The sequence below is a fragment of the Symphalangus syndactylus genome, chromosome 11, assembly GCF_028878055.3.
Source record: "Symphalangus syndactylus isolate Jambi chromosome 11, NHGRI_mSymSyn1-v2.1_pri, whole genome shotgun sequence".
Classification (NCBI taxonomy): Eukaryota; Metazoa; Chordata; class Mammalia; order Primates; family Hylobatidae; genus Symphalangus; species Symphalangus syndactylus.
In genome coordinates, this window is record NC_072433.2 from 36,727,454 (window position 1) to 36,743,753 (window position 16,300).

The window sequence follows — 16,300 nt, forward strand, 5'->3', positions numbered from 1 at the left end:
ACACAGTAACGGGCTCCAACCAGTAAGCGACTGAGTTGGGATCTGAACATAGGTGAGTGGGATGCTAAAACCTTTGCTATAAGCTCCTCTGCGTGTCATTGTGTTATTTCTGGTTGAAGAGCCATGATGTGTGTTACTGCATCTGGGGGCCACTTCCAAACAACCAGCGTGGACTCCCAGCCATGTGCGCCTGGATCCAATAGCCCTTCGTTTTGACTCTGGGGATGCCTTCCTCTGACACTGTGGCTTGACTACTGCACTAGTCCCAACAAATGTGTAGCCCCTCACATATGCCCCAGGAGCTCCTGCTACCCTGGGGACATGGAGAACTAGCTGGTGACACAGCTATTACCCCACAGGATGAGGGAAGGTCAAGGAAAAGTCCCAATGCTCATGAAAGATGAAGAATTCCAAGGGGGCCTCTTCTCTGGACTCACCTGATTTCAGTGACACTGCCTGAGGCCTGGGCGCAGACTTCTAACAGGGAGAGAACCCCGGCTCTGTCCGCCCATGGCTCCTGCACCCTGTCACAGAAGGGGACACAGATAAGGCCCCCCAGGGTGAGCAGCAGACAATCAGCACACATGACAGGGCCAGGGGAGGAGCGTCAAGGGGGGGCCTAGAGGCTTTTTGAGATTTTTTTTGCTCATTTTAAAACTATAAAATTATACAAGTAGGCATCAATCTAAAAAAGAAATTAACATCACCCTTATTCCAACAACTATTATTGTGACAATCCAAACAGAAAATATTATTTTTAAATGATATTTTTATATTTTATTTTATTTCATCTTATTTTATTTTATTTTATTTTTGAGACAGAGTTTTGCTCTTGTTGCCTAGGCTGGAGTGCAATGGCATGATCTCAGATCACTGCAACCTCTGCCTCCTGGGTTCAAGCGATTCCCCTGCCTCAGCCTCCCAAGTAGCTGGGATTACAGGCATGCGCCACCATGCCCAGCTAATTTTTGTATTTTTAGTAGAGATGGGGTTTCACCATGTTGGTCAGGCTGGTCTTGAACTCCTGACCTCAAGTGATCCACCTGCCTCGGCCTCCCAAAGTGCTGGGATTACAGGCGTGAGCCACTGCACCAGGCCACTGATATTTTTAGATTTAAGAAAATATTCACATAATGTTACATCACAAAGGTAAGGAAATCGAACTGTATATAAAACATGATCCCAATTTTGCATTTCAAAAAAAGGAAAGTATCTGGAGAAAAAATGTGTGGAAAGAAAGAGGGAGAGAGAGATGTGTGGAAAACATAGGAAAATATATTAAATGTTTATGGTGGTTGTTTAGATGATAGAATTCTCATGAGTGATTTTTATTTTATGTCTTCTTTAATTTTCTATATTTTCTAAACTTTCTACAATGCATGTGCATTAATTTGAAAGTAGGAAAAAAGAGAATTAATTTAAATATTACTGCTTTAAAGTTATGTTGAATTTTTAAAGCACTATTTTCTTTATGTATTTCTGGATTTTCTGCACATTTCAACAATGAGTAAATATTATTTTTTATTTTTATTTTTTGTAGACATGGGGTTTTGCCATGTTGTCCAGGCTGGTCTTGAATGCCTGAGCTCAAACAATCTGCCCACCTCAGCCTCCCCAAGTGCTGGGATTACAGGCGTGTGCCACTTCCTCCGGCCAATATTATTTTTAGACTAAGAAAAGTTTTATTTAAAAACGTTATTTTAGCTGGGTGCGGTGGCTCACGCCTGTAATCCCAGCACTTTGGGAGGCTGAGGTGGGGGGATCACGAGGTCAGGAGATCGAGACCATCCTGGCTAACACGGTGAAACCCCGTTTCTACTAAAAATACAAAACATTAGTCAGGCGTGGTGCCTGTAGTCCCAGCTACTTGGGAGGCTGAGGCAGGAGAATGGCTTGAACCCAGGAGGCGGAGCTTGCAGTGAGCCGAGATCACTCCATTGCACTCCAACCTGGGTGACAGAGCGAGACTCCGTCTCAAAAAAAAAAAAAAGTTATTTTGGGTGCTCTAGCAATTCTGGATATATAACCAAAATAATTGAAAGCTGGGACTTTCTGGCTGGGCATGGTGGCTCACACCTAGCACTTTGGGAGGCTGAGGTGGGAGGATCACTTGAGCTCAGGAGATCGAGATCATCCTGGGCAAAACAGTGAGACCTCATCCCTATTGTCTTTGAAATAAAATAATATTTAATAAAAGAAAGCAGGGACTGTCAATTGGACACTTGAATGGACAACCCAAGTGTCAATTGATGGATAAGTGGATACACAAAATGTGGTCCATCCACACAATGGAATATTATGCAGCCTTAAAAAGGAAAGGGCTGGGTGCTGTGGCTCATGCCTGTAATCCCAGCACTTTGGAAGGCTGAAACGGGCAGATCATCTGAGGTCAGGAGTTCGAGACCAGCCTCGCCAACATGGTGAAACCCTGTCTCTACAAAAATACAAAAAAAAATTAGCTGGATGTGGTGGCGGGTGCCTGTAATCCCAGCTACTCCGGAGGCTGAGGCAGGAGAATCACTTGAACCCAAGAGGTGGAGGGTGCAGTGAGCTGAAATCGTGCCACTGCCCTCCAGCCCAGGTGACAAGAGCGAGACTCCGTCTCAAAAAAAAAAAAACAAAACCAGAAAACAAAAAGGAAGGAAAGTCTGACACAGTGACACACGCTGCAACATGAATGAACCAGAGGACATTATGCCAAATGAAATGAGCCAGTCACAAAAAGACAAATACAGACACATACAAATGACTCCACTCATATAAACTATTTAGAGCAGTCCAATTCAGAGAGACAGAAAGCAGAATGGTGGTTGCCAGGGGCTGGGGTAGGGGGGAAATGGGGTGTTGTTTAATGGGGACAGAGATTCAGTTTTGCAAGAGGCAAAGCGTTCCGGAGATTGGCCGTACAAAAAAGTGGATGTACTTAACACTCCTGAATGGTACACTTAGAAATGGTTAAGATGGCAAATTTTATTGTGTGTATTTTACAACAATTTTTTACAGGTTATTTTGGGGAATAGTCAGTCCTCAGGTGCCTTGTCACAGGCTGCAATGGGAAGTGCACAGCTCTGTCGGTAACGCAAGTTTTTTGGGCACAAACATGAAACTGAATGTCATGGAGCCTTTTGATCTAACGTCCAGTTTCCAGGAAAGTCAGGGGTTAGAGGAACACGTGCCATGACATCATGAGAAAGCCACCAGAGTCAGGAGCGGGACAGTCTGCAGTACACACAGTTGCTGATTTTGTCAAAAGACACTGACATGAAACAGAAAGCTGTGGTGAGGGGGTAGGGGCAGTGATGCTGCAGGTTAGAAGAGTCAGAAGACCATCGCCATCCCGTGCAAATGCAGACCAGATGTGACTAGATCCTGGATCCCAAAAGCCAGCTATCTCATCTGGGGGACAATGGGGACATTTTAGATTAGACTAGGGAGTACCTGACACTAAGGAATTGCTAACTGAGTTTCTTAGGTGTCCCGATGGAACTGTGATTACAGAGAAAATGTCCTTATTTTTTGGAGATTCATGGTGAAATATTTAGGAGTGATGGATTATGAAGTCTATAACTTATTTGAAACCGCTTCAGCTGAAATAAAAAATAAAAATATGAAGCAAATATGAAAAAATTATGAACTGTCAAACCTAGGTTCTGGGAATAGGAGTTTTAAAAAATTATTCTTTCTACTCTGGTTTCTTTTTCTGAGTGTTTTAAAATGATCATGGTGAACAGACAGATAAGAACTTCGTTTCAGTTTATTTTTGTCCTCAGTTCAGTATCCTCTGAAAATTTCTTCCTTTCTTTCTTTCTTTTTCTTAAATCCCAAAGCACAGGCCTCCAGTCTGGGGAAGGACAGTTTCTCTGTGTGCCTTGTGGAGTCTCTGGGACAGAGGGACACGGTTTGCTCAGGGTCCAGATGGCAGGGTTGTGGGTCCAGGAAATGGCCGCGGCCATGATCCTGGGGGCCTCTTACTCCAGTGCCCACCCCTGCTCCCATTCATGCCACGGCCCCTCCCAGAGGCAGCGGGGGAGGAGGTACCTGAGGTTGAACAGCCCTGCGGGTCGCCCCATCAAGCTCAGGAGGATGGCCAGCTGCTTCTGGCCCAGGCAGCACTGGGTCAGCCTGGGGACAGAGGTCAGTCACTGAGGTGGCTCTGGCGGGGTGCCCCCACCCCTCTGCTGTCCTCACAGGCTGGGTGGGTCACTCACGTGAGCTCCGTCAGCTGCAGGGACTGGCTCAAGCCGGTGGCCAGCCTGGACACATGCTCTGGCCGGAAGCTGCACTCACTCAGCCTAAGGGCAGAAAGCCAGCGCAGAGCCTGGGTGAGGCCTGTGGGCACTGCTGCCCAGCTTCATCTCAGCCTCCCTGAGGGCCTACTGGGGGAGCATCCCACCCCTGAGGGCGAAGGCCTGGAGCAGGGCCTGAGAGGCCAAATATGCAGCTCCCGCTCTGGGAGCTTCCTGTCTCTTTGGGGAGGAATCTCCCGCAGCCCCTGTGAGAAAGTATTAGGAGTGAGTTATTTAGGGAGCCTGACTCTAGGTCAGGCACTGCGCCAGCCTCTGGGTGCAAGGGACTTCCTGCCTTACCCGCAGGGTCTCCTTTAATTCTCATAGCACCAATTAGAGGTGGGGAAACTGACTAAGCCAAGGACACAGAGCAGATGAGAAAGAAGGGCAGAATCGGGTTTCCATCCAGGTCAGTCTGCCTGCAGACCCCAAGCTCTTAACCACTGCCTTACTCTCCAGGACCAGCGCTGAGGGTGAGCTCCCTGGGGAGGGAGGTGTGCCTGGGATTCTCCGTGGGTAGACTCTGCTGTCCAGGCACCTCAGCCCTGGGTGGCCAGCAGACGGGACCAGCCAAGCGAACAGGCCCAGTGAACCTCAGGGCAGTTCACTCTGATGGGGCAGTGCTGCTGGGATGCTTCCAGGAGGGGCTGATGTTTGAGCTGGGTTTTAAAGGATTGGGAGAATTTTATCTCAGGAAAGGCAAGGAAGAGAATTTTGGGCTGAGTGCGGTGTGAGCAGAGGCAGAGAAGCTTCAGGCAGGGCTTGATCTAGGAGCAAATAGTGAAGGTTGTGGCTGAACAGCGTGTGTGTTGTGTATGTGGTATTTGTAGGTGTGTATGTGGGGGGTTTGTTTTTGTGGGATGTGTGTGTATTGTGGTGTGTGTGTGGTATGTGGTGCGTGTGTGTGTTATGTGTGCTGTGTGGCGTGTGTTGTGTGTGCTGTGTGCTGTGGTGTGTGGGGGTATGCATGGTGTATATGTGGTATATGGGGTTGGTGTGTAGGGTGTGTGTGGCGTGGGGGAGGTGGGAAGGAACGTGGTGGAAGGTGACAGTTGGATCAGACTGTGAGGGAGAAGATGCTAGGGACTTTGAACTTCACCCTGGGGTTAATGGGGAGCCACTGAGGGGCACAGAGTAGCAGAGGGGCACTGTCAGATGTGTGTTGTGAAGATCCCTCTGGGGGCTGTGGAGTGAATGGAGGGGAGGAGGCCTGACAAGATGCAGGGATCAGTTTGGATGCCCTGTTCAGAGCTGAAGTAAGACATGTAAAGGAACTGGCCCAAGGCAGTGGCAGTGAGTCAGGGCTACCAGGGGTAATGATAATGATAATAATAATAATAACAGTTATAATAACAGCTGACAGCACTCCCATGAGCCAGACCTTTTCCTGGCACTTTATACTTATTAACTCATTTAATCCTCACAATAACCCTAAGGGGTAGGTTGTGATATTATCCCCATTTTACTTGTCCAGGGCCTCATAGCTGGTAAGTGGCAGATCAGGGATTTATTTTTAGTTGGCTTCAAAATCTTTAACCATGACACTCAGAAGCCTCAAGGCCTGTAGTCAGGACATGGCAAGGAAGAGAATGTTGGGCTGAGTTGGGCTTAGAATGTTGGACTAAGAGGCACAAGTTCAATGCCAAGGCCCTGGCTGAGACGAGGTACCAGGGCATCGGGGGCAGATCTGGGGGAACAGACCCAGGCAGTGAGCTTGAAGTTACTCTCTAAAGGAGGAGAGGGCCCAGGGAAGAGGGGGCCATGGAGACCACCACAGGGTCAGCCTCCTCTCCCCTCTCCGTCCCCTGTCCCATCACCCTGCAGGGATTACCTGAGTGTCTTCCCAGCCTGGTCCTCTCTGGAGAAGTGAATCCGGAAGCTCTGCTCAGAGCCCAGGCTGCAGAGAGAAGGGCCTGGGGAAGCGTGGTGCCCAGACGTGCCAGCCTCCTAGGCACCTAGGGCACCCATGGGGCACAGAGGGAAGTGGGGCTGCAGCCACAAGAACAAGGGAGGATGGAGGCCTCAGAACTAGAGGAGACCCCCAAACTCATTCTGTGAGCATGGCAATACCTGGCCTTCCCACCCCATGGCCTCCGTGGTCCCCATGGCACCCGGGCATCAGGGGATGGAAATTATGATCCCATGCCCAGGAAACCCTGAGATTCAGAGAAAGGCAGAGGTTGCCCCAAGCCACCCAGATGGAAGGCCACAATGTGTGGGTGCCTTGCTTCTCCCATCAGCCAGGGGCACCTGTTGGCCAGCAGAAAGGGGCTTTTTGGGGACCAACATCCCCTTACTTCACTGAGGCCTCCCGGACACGTGGGCAGGAGGGCAGGGTCTCCACCAGGTACAGGGCACTTTCCTGAGAAACGCTGTTGTGACTCAGACTAGAAGGGAAATGGGAATGAGAATGGGGTGAGGGCAGGACCTCCTTGGAGCCCTGCCCAGCCCCCTCCATCTCCCTTCCAGCTGTCATTTCCAGGAAGAGAAGCCTCCATATCTAAGCATCTATTCTCCAGATGTACACACTGAGGCCCAGAAGGATACCATCCCCACAGAGGCAGAACTGACACCAGACCCTGAGTCCTTGAGCGCTGCACTCACCCTGCCTGCTGCCCCTGTGGTCTGGGGTCTGGGCACTGGCAAGGCCAGGCTGGCAGCTCTAGCCCCGCATGGGTCAAGGACTCCCAAGCCCAAAGCTCAGTTGCCTAGCAACAAGTGGTGTCCTGGAGCTGGCTGTCACTCCCGTGGGTCACTGGGGAGATGGGGCAAACATGTGGATGACTTCCTAAGGTCCCTTGCCTGCCGCAGGGACATCTCCAAATTTACGTCCAACAGAATGGGTCAGAAGAACTTCAGGGATGGGATGGACCAGGAGCCAGGCAGCTGCAATCCCGCATCAACTGGTTGGGGATGGAATGTTGCTTCCCTGTCCCCACGTCAGTTTGGCTGTAGGGGTGCATCACCCTGCCGTGAATCACAGCCTCTCTTGGGTGTTTGATGGAGGCTCTGCCCATGATGGGTGTGAGGGACAGAGGAAAGGACCCAAGGCCAGCGGAGTGAAGGCAAGGGAAGAATCGCCCCTTGCCCCCCGCAGTCCTTGTCCTCTGGTGCTCTGGGGGATGCCCTCAGAAGGAGGCCCCTCATGCTTTTGGCCTAGGGGAGCCTTCCTCCTTGCTATTTGTCGTTTATGCTGCTTTCCACTTACTCAAGCGAACCGGAGATCGGCACCTTCGGCAGACATTCCAGAAGGCATCTGAGCCCGCTGTCGCCCAGCAGGTTTGCTGAGAGGCTGTAGGGGGTAAGGAGCAGTGGCGGTGATCAGAGGTGCCTCCTCAGCCTGAGATGCTCCTCACTCACCAGGAGGCTGCATCCACTGTCACTGCTACTGGACCCCATGTCAGGGTCACCAGCACCACCATCACCACCATCACTAGTATCACCACCATCACCACCACCACCAATGTCACTACCACCAGTATCACCACCATCACCACCACCACTTTCATTATCACCACAATTCTACACCACCAAGCCCAGTACCACCATCACCATCGCTTCCATCACCACTAGAATGACCAGCAACTCCTATGTTCTCTGCTACTATCCCCTCCCCAGCACCACAGTAAACCCGTCCTCATCGTCCCCTTCCATATCGGGTGGCCACTCACAGCTCATGTGCCTCCAGCAGGCTTTCAGGGGTTAAAGAAAAACCAATTTGCCTTCACCACGCCCTTGGCCTGCATCATTTGGGATCCACAGTTTTTGAATGAGAGGAAATTCAGGAAAAAAAAAATGTTTGGAGGATGCATTAAACCCACAGATTTCTTCTTTTAATCTGGGAATGCAATATCAATATGGAAACCTCACCTGAAGTTTCTTACTTCCCTTCATTGCAGCATTCTGTGGGTTTATTTATTTATTTATTTTGAGATGGAGTCTTGCTCTGTTGCCCAGGCTGGAGTGCAATGGCACGATCTTGGCTCACTGCAACCTCTGTCTCCAAGGTTCAAGAGATTCTCCTGCCTCAGCCTCCCAAGTAGCTGGGATTACAGGCATGTGCCACCATGCCTGGCTAATTATTTTTGTATTTTTAGTAGAGACGGGTTTTCACCATGTTGATCAGGCTGGTCTCAAACTCCTGACCTCAGGTGATCCACCTGCTTTGGCCTCCCAAAGTGCTGGGATTACAGGCGTGAGCCACCACGCCCAGCTAGTTTTAACTACAGTTTCAGAAACAATATAACCAGTGTGTCCTGGAACATCTGATTTTCCTCCTAGGTCTGTGACATTTTTGATGTTTGTTAATTTCGTCTTTTCCTGAGAAACATCATTTAAAAATTGGTTTGTCTTATGAAGCCACTTAATAAAATAGTCTTTAAAATAAGAAAAATTGGCTGGGTGCAGTGGCTCAAGGCTGTAATTCCAGCACTTTGGGAGGGCAAGGCAGATGGATCGCCTGAGGTCAGGAGTTCAAGACCAGCCTGGCCAACATGGTGAAACCCCGTCTCTACTACAAATACAAAAATTAGCTGGGCATGGTGGCTCATGCCTGTAATCCCAGCTACTTGGGATGCTGAGGCAGGAGAATCGCTTGAACCTGGGAGGCAGAAGTTGCAGTGAGCCGAAATCGCGCCACTGCACTCCAGCCTGGGTGGCAGAGAAAGACTCCATCTAAAAAAAAAAGAAAGAAAGAAAAGAAAAATTTCCCTCTTTAATGAAAAACAAAAAACTCAAAGACATATTTCTTATTCATATCTCTTTTAATACATTCCAAGCACAGCGGCTCATGCTTGTAATCTCAGCAACTTGGGAGGCTGAGGATCACCTGAGCTCAGAAGTTTGAGACTAGCCTGGGGGAACATGGTGAGACTTCATCTCTTACAAAACTAAACTATTAGCCAGGCATGTTGGTATGTGCCTGTAGTCCCAGCTACTCCAGAGGCTGAGGTAGGAGGATCGCTTGGGCCCAGGAGTTGGAGGCTGCAGTGACCTATGATTGCACCACTGCACTCTAGCCTGGGCAACAGAGTGAGACCCCAGGTCTTAAAAAAAAAGAAATCCATGATTTCATCAGTCACATTTTTCTTCTCTGCCATATCACAACAGAAATGAAAATTGTGTGGCATTTTTGGTGGACTGCTCTCTCTATTTCCCACTGGTCCTAGGCTGGATTCCTAATGAGTGTGAGCAGGGACTCTGCATTTTACTAGCTGTGTGACCTTGGGCAAGTTCTTACACTCTCTGTGTCTCAGTTCCCTCATCTGTAAAATGAGAACAATACTAGTATCCAGGGATATGGGAAAGATAAAAAGAACACGTCAAGCACTTAGAACAGTGGAGAAAGTGCTCAATAGGTGTTAGCTATTATTATTCCACCCATGCAGGGGCTGACTATTTGAGTACCCAAGACAGGCCACGCGAATACCACATCTCAACAATACAAGAGACTGCAAGACCCCACCCTGGCTGGCTCTGCGTCCCTCCTCAGGCAGAGTCATCTGGTACTTTTAACCACCTGCTGGGCCAACAATGAATCCTGAGTTTTAGCCCCCATCTGTCAGCAGAGCTTGCACATACTTGAGGCTGAGGGCTGCCCAAGTCAGAGGGCACACCATGGAACTAGCTCCACCCTAGCAAGAGTGGGGGCGGGAGAGAGAAAATTGATTCAGGGAAGCTTTGGGTATGTGACCCAAAGTCCCAGGCATCCCTGACAGCTGGTCCTGAGAGGTGTAGGCAGGCACACATGAGTGTATGTGCACACACGGACCCTCATACCCCCTTCAGCGCCCCTCAGGCATGCGTCCATGCTCCTCTCCTTCCTCCTCCTCCCTCAACTTACTCCACCTGGCTGAGGTCTTTACACTTGCTCAGCAACCAGCACAGTGACTCCACGTGCTCCTGGCTGAGGCTGCAGCCCGTGAACCTGCTGAACGGAGGTAAAGGGGACAAGCAGGGGATGGGGCATTTGGCCACTGAGACCACCTCTACCCTGGCTAGTCCAGGGCACAGCCTCTGAGCTCCAGGTGGGTCTCCACTCAAGCTTGGACCCTCTGGAAGTGTCCAGAATCCACTGCTCCCACCCCCACAGTAGATCCCACCTGGACCTGTGTTTCTTCATGCTGGGTGAAACAAGTCCCTCTGCAGGGTTGTTCCAGGGGAATGTTTTGTGGTAGGCAGTCTGCATACTGCTCTGGCCACCCAGGAGGCAGATCTACTGGTCCCCAACATCAACTAGCTGCCTAGGCATTGTTCAAGGGGGCTTACCCACAGCACACGCCTTCCTGCTCCTCGTTGGATCTGAAGTGCAAGGTTGCATGGTGCAGGGACCTGGAGCAGACAGCACCTGGGTCAGACAGCTGCGGCCACAGCCTCAGGATGCCCCCATGGGGCCAGCACCCCTCCTCCAGAAGCCCAGCCTCTAGTTGGGTCCTACTGTCTTCATCCTACCCCCTCATACCCACCAGACTCCAGGCACAACCCTTCAGGACTAGTCCTGGCTGTCCCAGGGGAATGCCCACCTGAGATCCACCTTTTTAACCCGTGGACACAGGCTTAAGGTGTTGGCCAGCAGGAAGGGGCTTTTCGGGGACAGTCCCGTCTGGCTCAGCCTGAAAAGGAAAGGGGGTAGATCCCGGCAAGATGAGTGGACAAGGAACCTGGCTAGGCTGGAGGGTAAGGAAAGGGAGGGTGGGGAGGGCTAGCAGCTCAGCAAGGCAATAGGGAAGCAGGCAGGGGATCAAGAGGCACAAATAAGGCTGAGGGTCAGGCAGATTTGGATTTGAGTCCCAGTTCTGCTTACTGGCTGTGTGACCTTGGACAAGTGACTTCACCTCTGTGAGTTTCAGTTTCCTTATCTGGAAATCAAGACTCGTCATGTATGATTCTCGAGGTATATGAGGATTTAATTACATCATGCAGGTGCACTGCCGGGCATAGGACCTGTGCTTGCTGTTATTATTACTATTGTTTTTACCTGAAAGCACAGATTTCACAGGCGAGTGTTGCTCACAGAGAGTGGGAAGCTTCAGGCCCTTCGGACACAGTTTTTAAACCTTAGCACTATTGAGATGTGAGGTCCAATAATTCTTTGTTGTGGGCTGCCCTGTGCCCTATAGGATGTTTAGCAGCATCCCAGATCTCTATTCATTCGATGCCAGTAGCAGCACCCCTCACCCGCAGTCATGACCACCAAAAATATCTCCAGACATTTCCAAATGACTCCCAAGGGCGAAAATCACCCCCAGTTGCAAACCACTGCCTTAGAGAAAGTGAGATGGGTCCACTTTGCCCTCAGAGGCAGCCTCAGCACCTCCATTTGCCTCATCCAGTAATCCCCCTATCAGCTTGTCTGTAAATTCCACTCTCAAGATCCACCCTGAGTCTACCAACTTCTATCCCACTCCAGCAGTGATCAGCCCCCAGCACCCTTCACCCTGCTGCACATATCTCTTCCCACTCTCATTTCCACTCGTATCTCCCAATCCATTCTCTACCCAGCACTCAGACTGAGCTTTTGAAAACCCAAATGAGGACCGGGTGCAGTGGCTCCTGCCTGTAATCTCAGCACTTTGGGATCCGAGGCGGGCGGATCACTTGAGGTTGGGAGTTTGAGACCAGCCTGGTCAACATGGTTAAACTCTGTCTCTACTAAAAATACAAAAATTAGCCAGGCATGATGGTGCATGCCTGTAATCCCAGCTACTTGGGAGGCTGAGGCACAAGAATTGCCTGAACCTGGGAGGCAGAGGTTGCAGTGAGCCAAGATTGCACCATTGCACTCCAGCCTGGGTGACAGAGCGAGACCCTGTCCCCACCCTCCCCCACAAAGAAGAAAAAAAGAAAACCCAAATTATTCCTCTCCCTTTCATGTTCCCAGGAACAAAAGTCTAAACTCTCCCCATGGGCGCCAGGCCCCATGCAACCCAACCCGAGCCCATCTCTCTCTTCCTCCTCTCCTAGGACTGTCCCTGCCAGTCACTGTGCTCTGGCTGCATCGGTTCCATGCTGTTCCTGGAGCCCACCAAGCTTAATCATGCCTCAGGGCCTCACACATGCCACTCTGCCTGGAATGCAGTTCTCTGCTCTTCACAAGGCGAGCTCTCTCTCTTCCTTTAGGTCCCAGCTCAGCATCCCTCTTCAGAGATGTTCCCTGACGGCTTCTGCCATCATCTAAATCACCTCTCCAGCCACTCTTCACCACATCCCGAGAAAATTCTCTTATCGCTGGCTAAGTTCATCTTATTTGATTTTACTTTACTTATTTTTAAGCTCCCACTATTGTAAGATGAGCTCCGAGAAGATAAGGACATGGTCAACTTTTTCTGCTCTGTCGTCACACAATGCCTGGCCCACAGTAGGGGCACAAGCACTACCGGTTGAGTACTACAAAGTTTAAACCCTGGCAAGGGGTCAGGCTGGCCACCCCACTCCAAAGGCAGATGAGGAGTCAGGGGTGAAGCTGTGTGATTTAGGCAAAGAGAAGTTCCTCTCTGGTCTGAGGTTTCCAACCTGTTCAATTTTAACCTGCCACCTTTTATGTCCAAAGGAGTCCTTTCTGACTCATTATCTCCGGGCAGGGTGGGACTATTACAGGGTGCCATGGGGTGCTGTGAGCTAGGCTGTACTTGCCCCTGGAACGTTGTCACATCTCATCCCTCCCTCCCAGATAAAACCCAAGCATAAGTGAGATCCTAGAGGCAATGCGAGCCATCTTAGTCATCCCAGAGAGCCCCAGCCTTTGCACTGATGTTATGAACATTATGATTTACTTTCCTGTTGTATTATTTCATCTCAGCTGCAGCTGCTTCCCACCCCCCGCCCGCCCACAGCTAGAAGACTGTTTAAAGTAAATCCTTCTAAAATTCTTTCTTTTTCTTTTTTTCCTTTTTTTTTTTCTGAGATGGAGTTTCACTCCTGTTGCCCAAGCTGGAGTGCAATGGCGCGATCTCGGCTCACTGCAACCTCCGCCTCCCAGGTTCAAGCAATTCTCCTGCCTCAGCCTCCCAAGTAGCTGGAATTACAGGTACCCACCACCACGCCAGGCTAATTTTTGTATTTTTAGTAGAGACAGGGTTTCACCACATTGGCCAGGCTGGTCTCAAACTCCTGACCTCAGGTGATCTGCCCGCCTCAGCCTCCCAAAGTGCTGGGATTACAGGCATGAGCCACCACACATGGCCTAAATCCTTTTAAAATTCTAACCAGTCTGAACTGAAATTAGAAAATAGTTTTAATACTTTGGGGGATTCTGCTTAAATTCCCTTTTTGCAGAGTTTGACGGTGACCTTTAAAAAGCAGCGTGTGATATGTACAGGACCTACATCTGTACAGCCCCTTTCTACGAGTGGGTGACCCTCCCGTGGGTGGGGAGAAGTAGGACAGCTCATTTGTCACAGATCTTCCATTTCTTAAGGTGATTTTAGAATAATTTATTTGAGTCCCAACTCTGGGGGAATGGGCGGGGAATATTAATCCCATTTGTCAGATGAGGAAACTGAGACGCAGAGGAGGCAAACGACGCCCCCTGAGGTTGACAAAATATTAGGGTGGAGCTGGAAGCAGATGGGAGTCCCCAGTTGTGCCAGGTAAAATGATAAAACAACCTAAGGAAAGAATGGAGTAGGGTAGAGGGGGTTGGAGGTGGTAAAGGGGTGGGTGTTGAGGGGTTAGAGGGCAGGTACAGTTTTGCCATGGAGGAGCCTTAGGAATGAGAGCACAAGGAACCAGGAAACAGGAAAAACTCTTGTCTTACTGCAGCAGGCTCAGCTGAGGGAGTTGAGGTAGGCAGTCCAGCAGAGTCTCCAGGCTCTGGTCACTGAGGAACACGCAGGACAACCTGTGAAACAAAGCAGGTGGATGAGGTGGGGGAAACCTTCCAGGAAAGCAGGGAGCACGGCCTCATAGCCAGAGCCTTCTGGAGATGGGACCTAACCAGGGTCACCTGAAACGTTCCCTCCCAGCACTGGGTCTGTGGGTTATCCATGGGGCTGGAAGAAGAGGAAGGTCTAGTAAGTTTGGAAAATACGGGGTTAAGCCAAATTAAATGGTTTTCTTTGCTGCAGCGCTTCTCTGAGGCTGCGATAGGCTGCTGTGCATTGTGAATTTCCAAGGAGCTACAGCAGACTTTTCCCCAAACTAAATGGACTAGCAGAATTAATTTTTAAGGGCCATGAAGATTAGTGTTCTGCAAAACATGTTTGTTAAGAAAAGAATGTGGCTGGGCACGGTGGCTCATGCCTGTAATCCCAGCACTTTGGGAGGCTGAGGTGGGTGGATCACCTGAGGTCAGGAGTTTGGGAGCAGCCTGGGCAACATGGTGAAATTCTACCTCTACTAAAACAAACAAACAAAAAAATTAGCCAGGCGTGGTGGTGCGCACCTGTAGTCATAGCTACTAAGGAGGCTGAGGCACGGGAATCGCTTGAACCTGGGAGGCAGAGGTTGCAGTGAGCCAAGATCGTACCATTGCACTCCAGCCTGGGTGACAGAGCGAGTCTCTAGCTCAAAAAAATAAAAAAAAAGAAAAGAAAAGAAAACAGTGCTGCTTTAACCCAGAGGAGTGGATATGACAGTGGAAATTCAGCATACAACAGGTCAGAGAAGGAGACAGGGACTGGCTCGGGTCTCTAGTTGCCCATTAACAGCAGACCAACCAGTTCATCATTGTCCAGATAATTCGTCAGAACCCAGTGCATTTAGGAGAAACTCCAGATACCTGCCTTGCTGTCTCTGCTCTACATGGAGGACCAAGACAACTCAGGACTCTGAGTGCCCTGGGGTTTACATACAGCCCCTTCCTGGGGGTCCTGGAACCACTTCCCGACTCCCACAGACCTCTACTATGTTCTCCTTCTGCCTTCTCCACCTTCTCCTTCCTCTCTTTCTGTTCCTTCGTCCTCTGCAGGCTGCCCTCTCCCCTCTCCAGGGCCTCCAAGAGCCTGACCCATCTCTGCTGCTTTCTCCTCTGGCTGTTTGGAGGGGAGGCATGGAGTGCAGGGACCCTACATCAACTGGCTCAGTGAGCTTGGGGGCAGGGTAGGGCGGGAGGAGCAGTCTGTGGTCCTGGGGCTGGAAGCCTCATGTTGGAGCCTCTGCCAGGGCCCAGGCTGGAGGCCCAACTCTACCCTTTCTGCCCCAGGGACTGGGCATGGGCCCCTGAGGCACAGTTAGGACTGGGGCCTTTATTGAGGGTAGTCTTTCCAGAAACACATCCCGTATAGCGTCCCACCAGACCCCAAATACACTATGGGCTCTGGTTGGCAAAGGAGGTGATTACATCCTCCTTTTTTTTTTTTTTTTTTTAAAGCAATGAAATCTTTACTCTTTACCACATCCCTCATGGTATGCCCATATGTACATAGGCAAAGTAGACCTGCAGTGCTTGAATTCAGGGAGGGGGGATGGAGCCCCACAATCTATCTTCCCTGGCTTCCCCGGTGGAACCCCAGGACACAGTTGGTTAATCACTGGACTTTAGCATTGAGTACCTTGATGACTATTTATAACAATAATCCTGCAAGTGATCACAGTACTCTACAGTTGGCAAAGTGCTTTCATATTCACTATTGCACTTTCTCCAACCACAGGTGACGGAGGGGCACCTGAAACTCCCACCTGTGCTCAGACCGCCCAGCACTGCCAGTGGGCTTTATTTATTTATTTATTGGAGACGGAGTCTTGCTCTGTTGCCCAGGCTGGAGGACAGTGGTGCGATCTTTGCTCACCACAATCTCTGCCTCCCGGGTTCAAGCGAGTCTCCTGCCTGTCTCCCGAGTAGCTGGGATTACAGGCGTGCGCCACCATGCCTGGCTAATTTTTGTATTTTTAGTAGAGACAGGGTTTCACTATGTTGGCCAGGCTAGTCTTGAACTCCTGACCTCATGATCCACCCACCTCGGCCTCCCAAAGTGCTGGGATTATAGGTGTGAGCCACCGTGCCAGGCCGCCAGTTGGCTTTTTATATTAAGCTTCCTCTGCAGATGATTTGCCTTGGCCAGCAGAGCCTGCATCCC

The 16,300-nt window shown here is 50.2% G+C and overlaps 1 protein-coding gene across 30 annotated transcripts in view; it reads right to left on the reverse strand.

Moving 5' to 3' along the window:
* NLRC5 (NLR family CARD domain containing 5) overlaps positions 1 to 16,300 on the reverse strand; it is a 94,551-nt gene that overhangs the window by 17,570 nt on the left and 60,681 nt on the right. For 8 of the 30 annotated variants that reach the window (XR_010114189.1, XM_055297913.2, XM_063611865.1 and 5 more), the window contains 10 exons: positions 14,041 to 14,124; positions 10,808 to 10,897; positions 10,554 to 10,616; positions 10,129 to 10,215; positions 7,495 to 7,578; positions 6,584 to 6,673; positions 6,118 to 6,183; positions 4,209 to 4,292; positions 4,039 to 4,122; positions 438 to 524 (listed from right to left, as the gene is read on the reverse strand). Coding sequence is in view for 29 of the 30 variants with exons in the window: in XM_055297913.2 (XP_055153888.1) it covers positions 438 to 524; positions 4,039 to 4,122; positions 4,209 to 4,292; positions 6,118 to 6,183; positions 6,584 to 6,673; positions 7,495 to 7,578; positions 10,129 to 10,215; positions 10,554 to 10,616; positions 10,808 to 10,897; positions 14,041 to 14,124 (819 nt within the window). In the remaining variant the exon portion in view is untranslated. Of the gene's footprint in view, positions 1 to 437; positions 525 to 2,950; positions 3,881 to 4,038; positions 4,123 to 4,208; positions 4,293 to 6,117; positions 6,184 to 6,583; positions 6,674 to 7,494; positions 7,579 to 10,128; positions 10,216 to 10,553; positions 10,617 to 10,807; positions 10,898 to 14,040; positions 14,125 to 16,300 lie in introns of those variants that run through there. The other 22 variants (XM_055297916.2, XM_055297922.2, XM_063611866.1 and 19 more) reach the window with 10 other exon arrangements.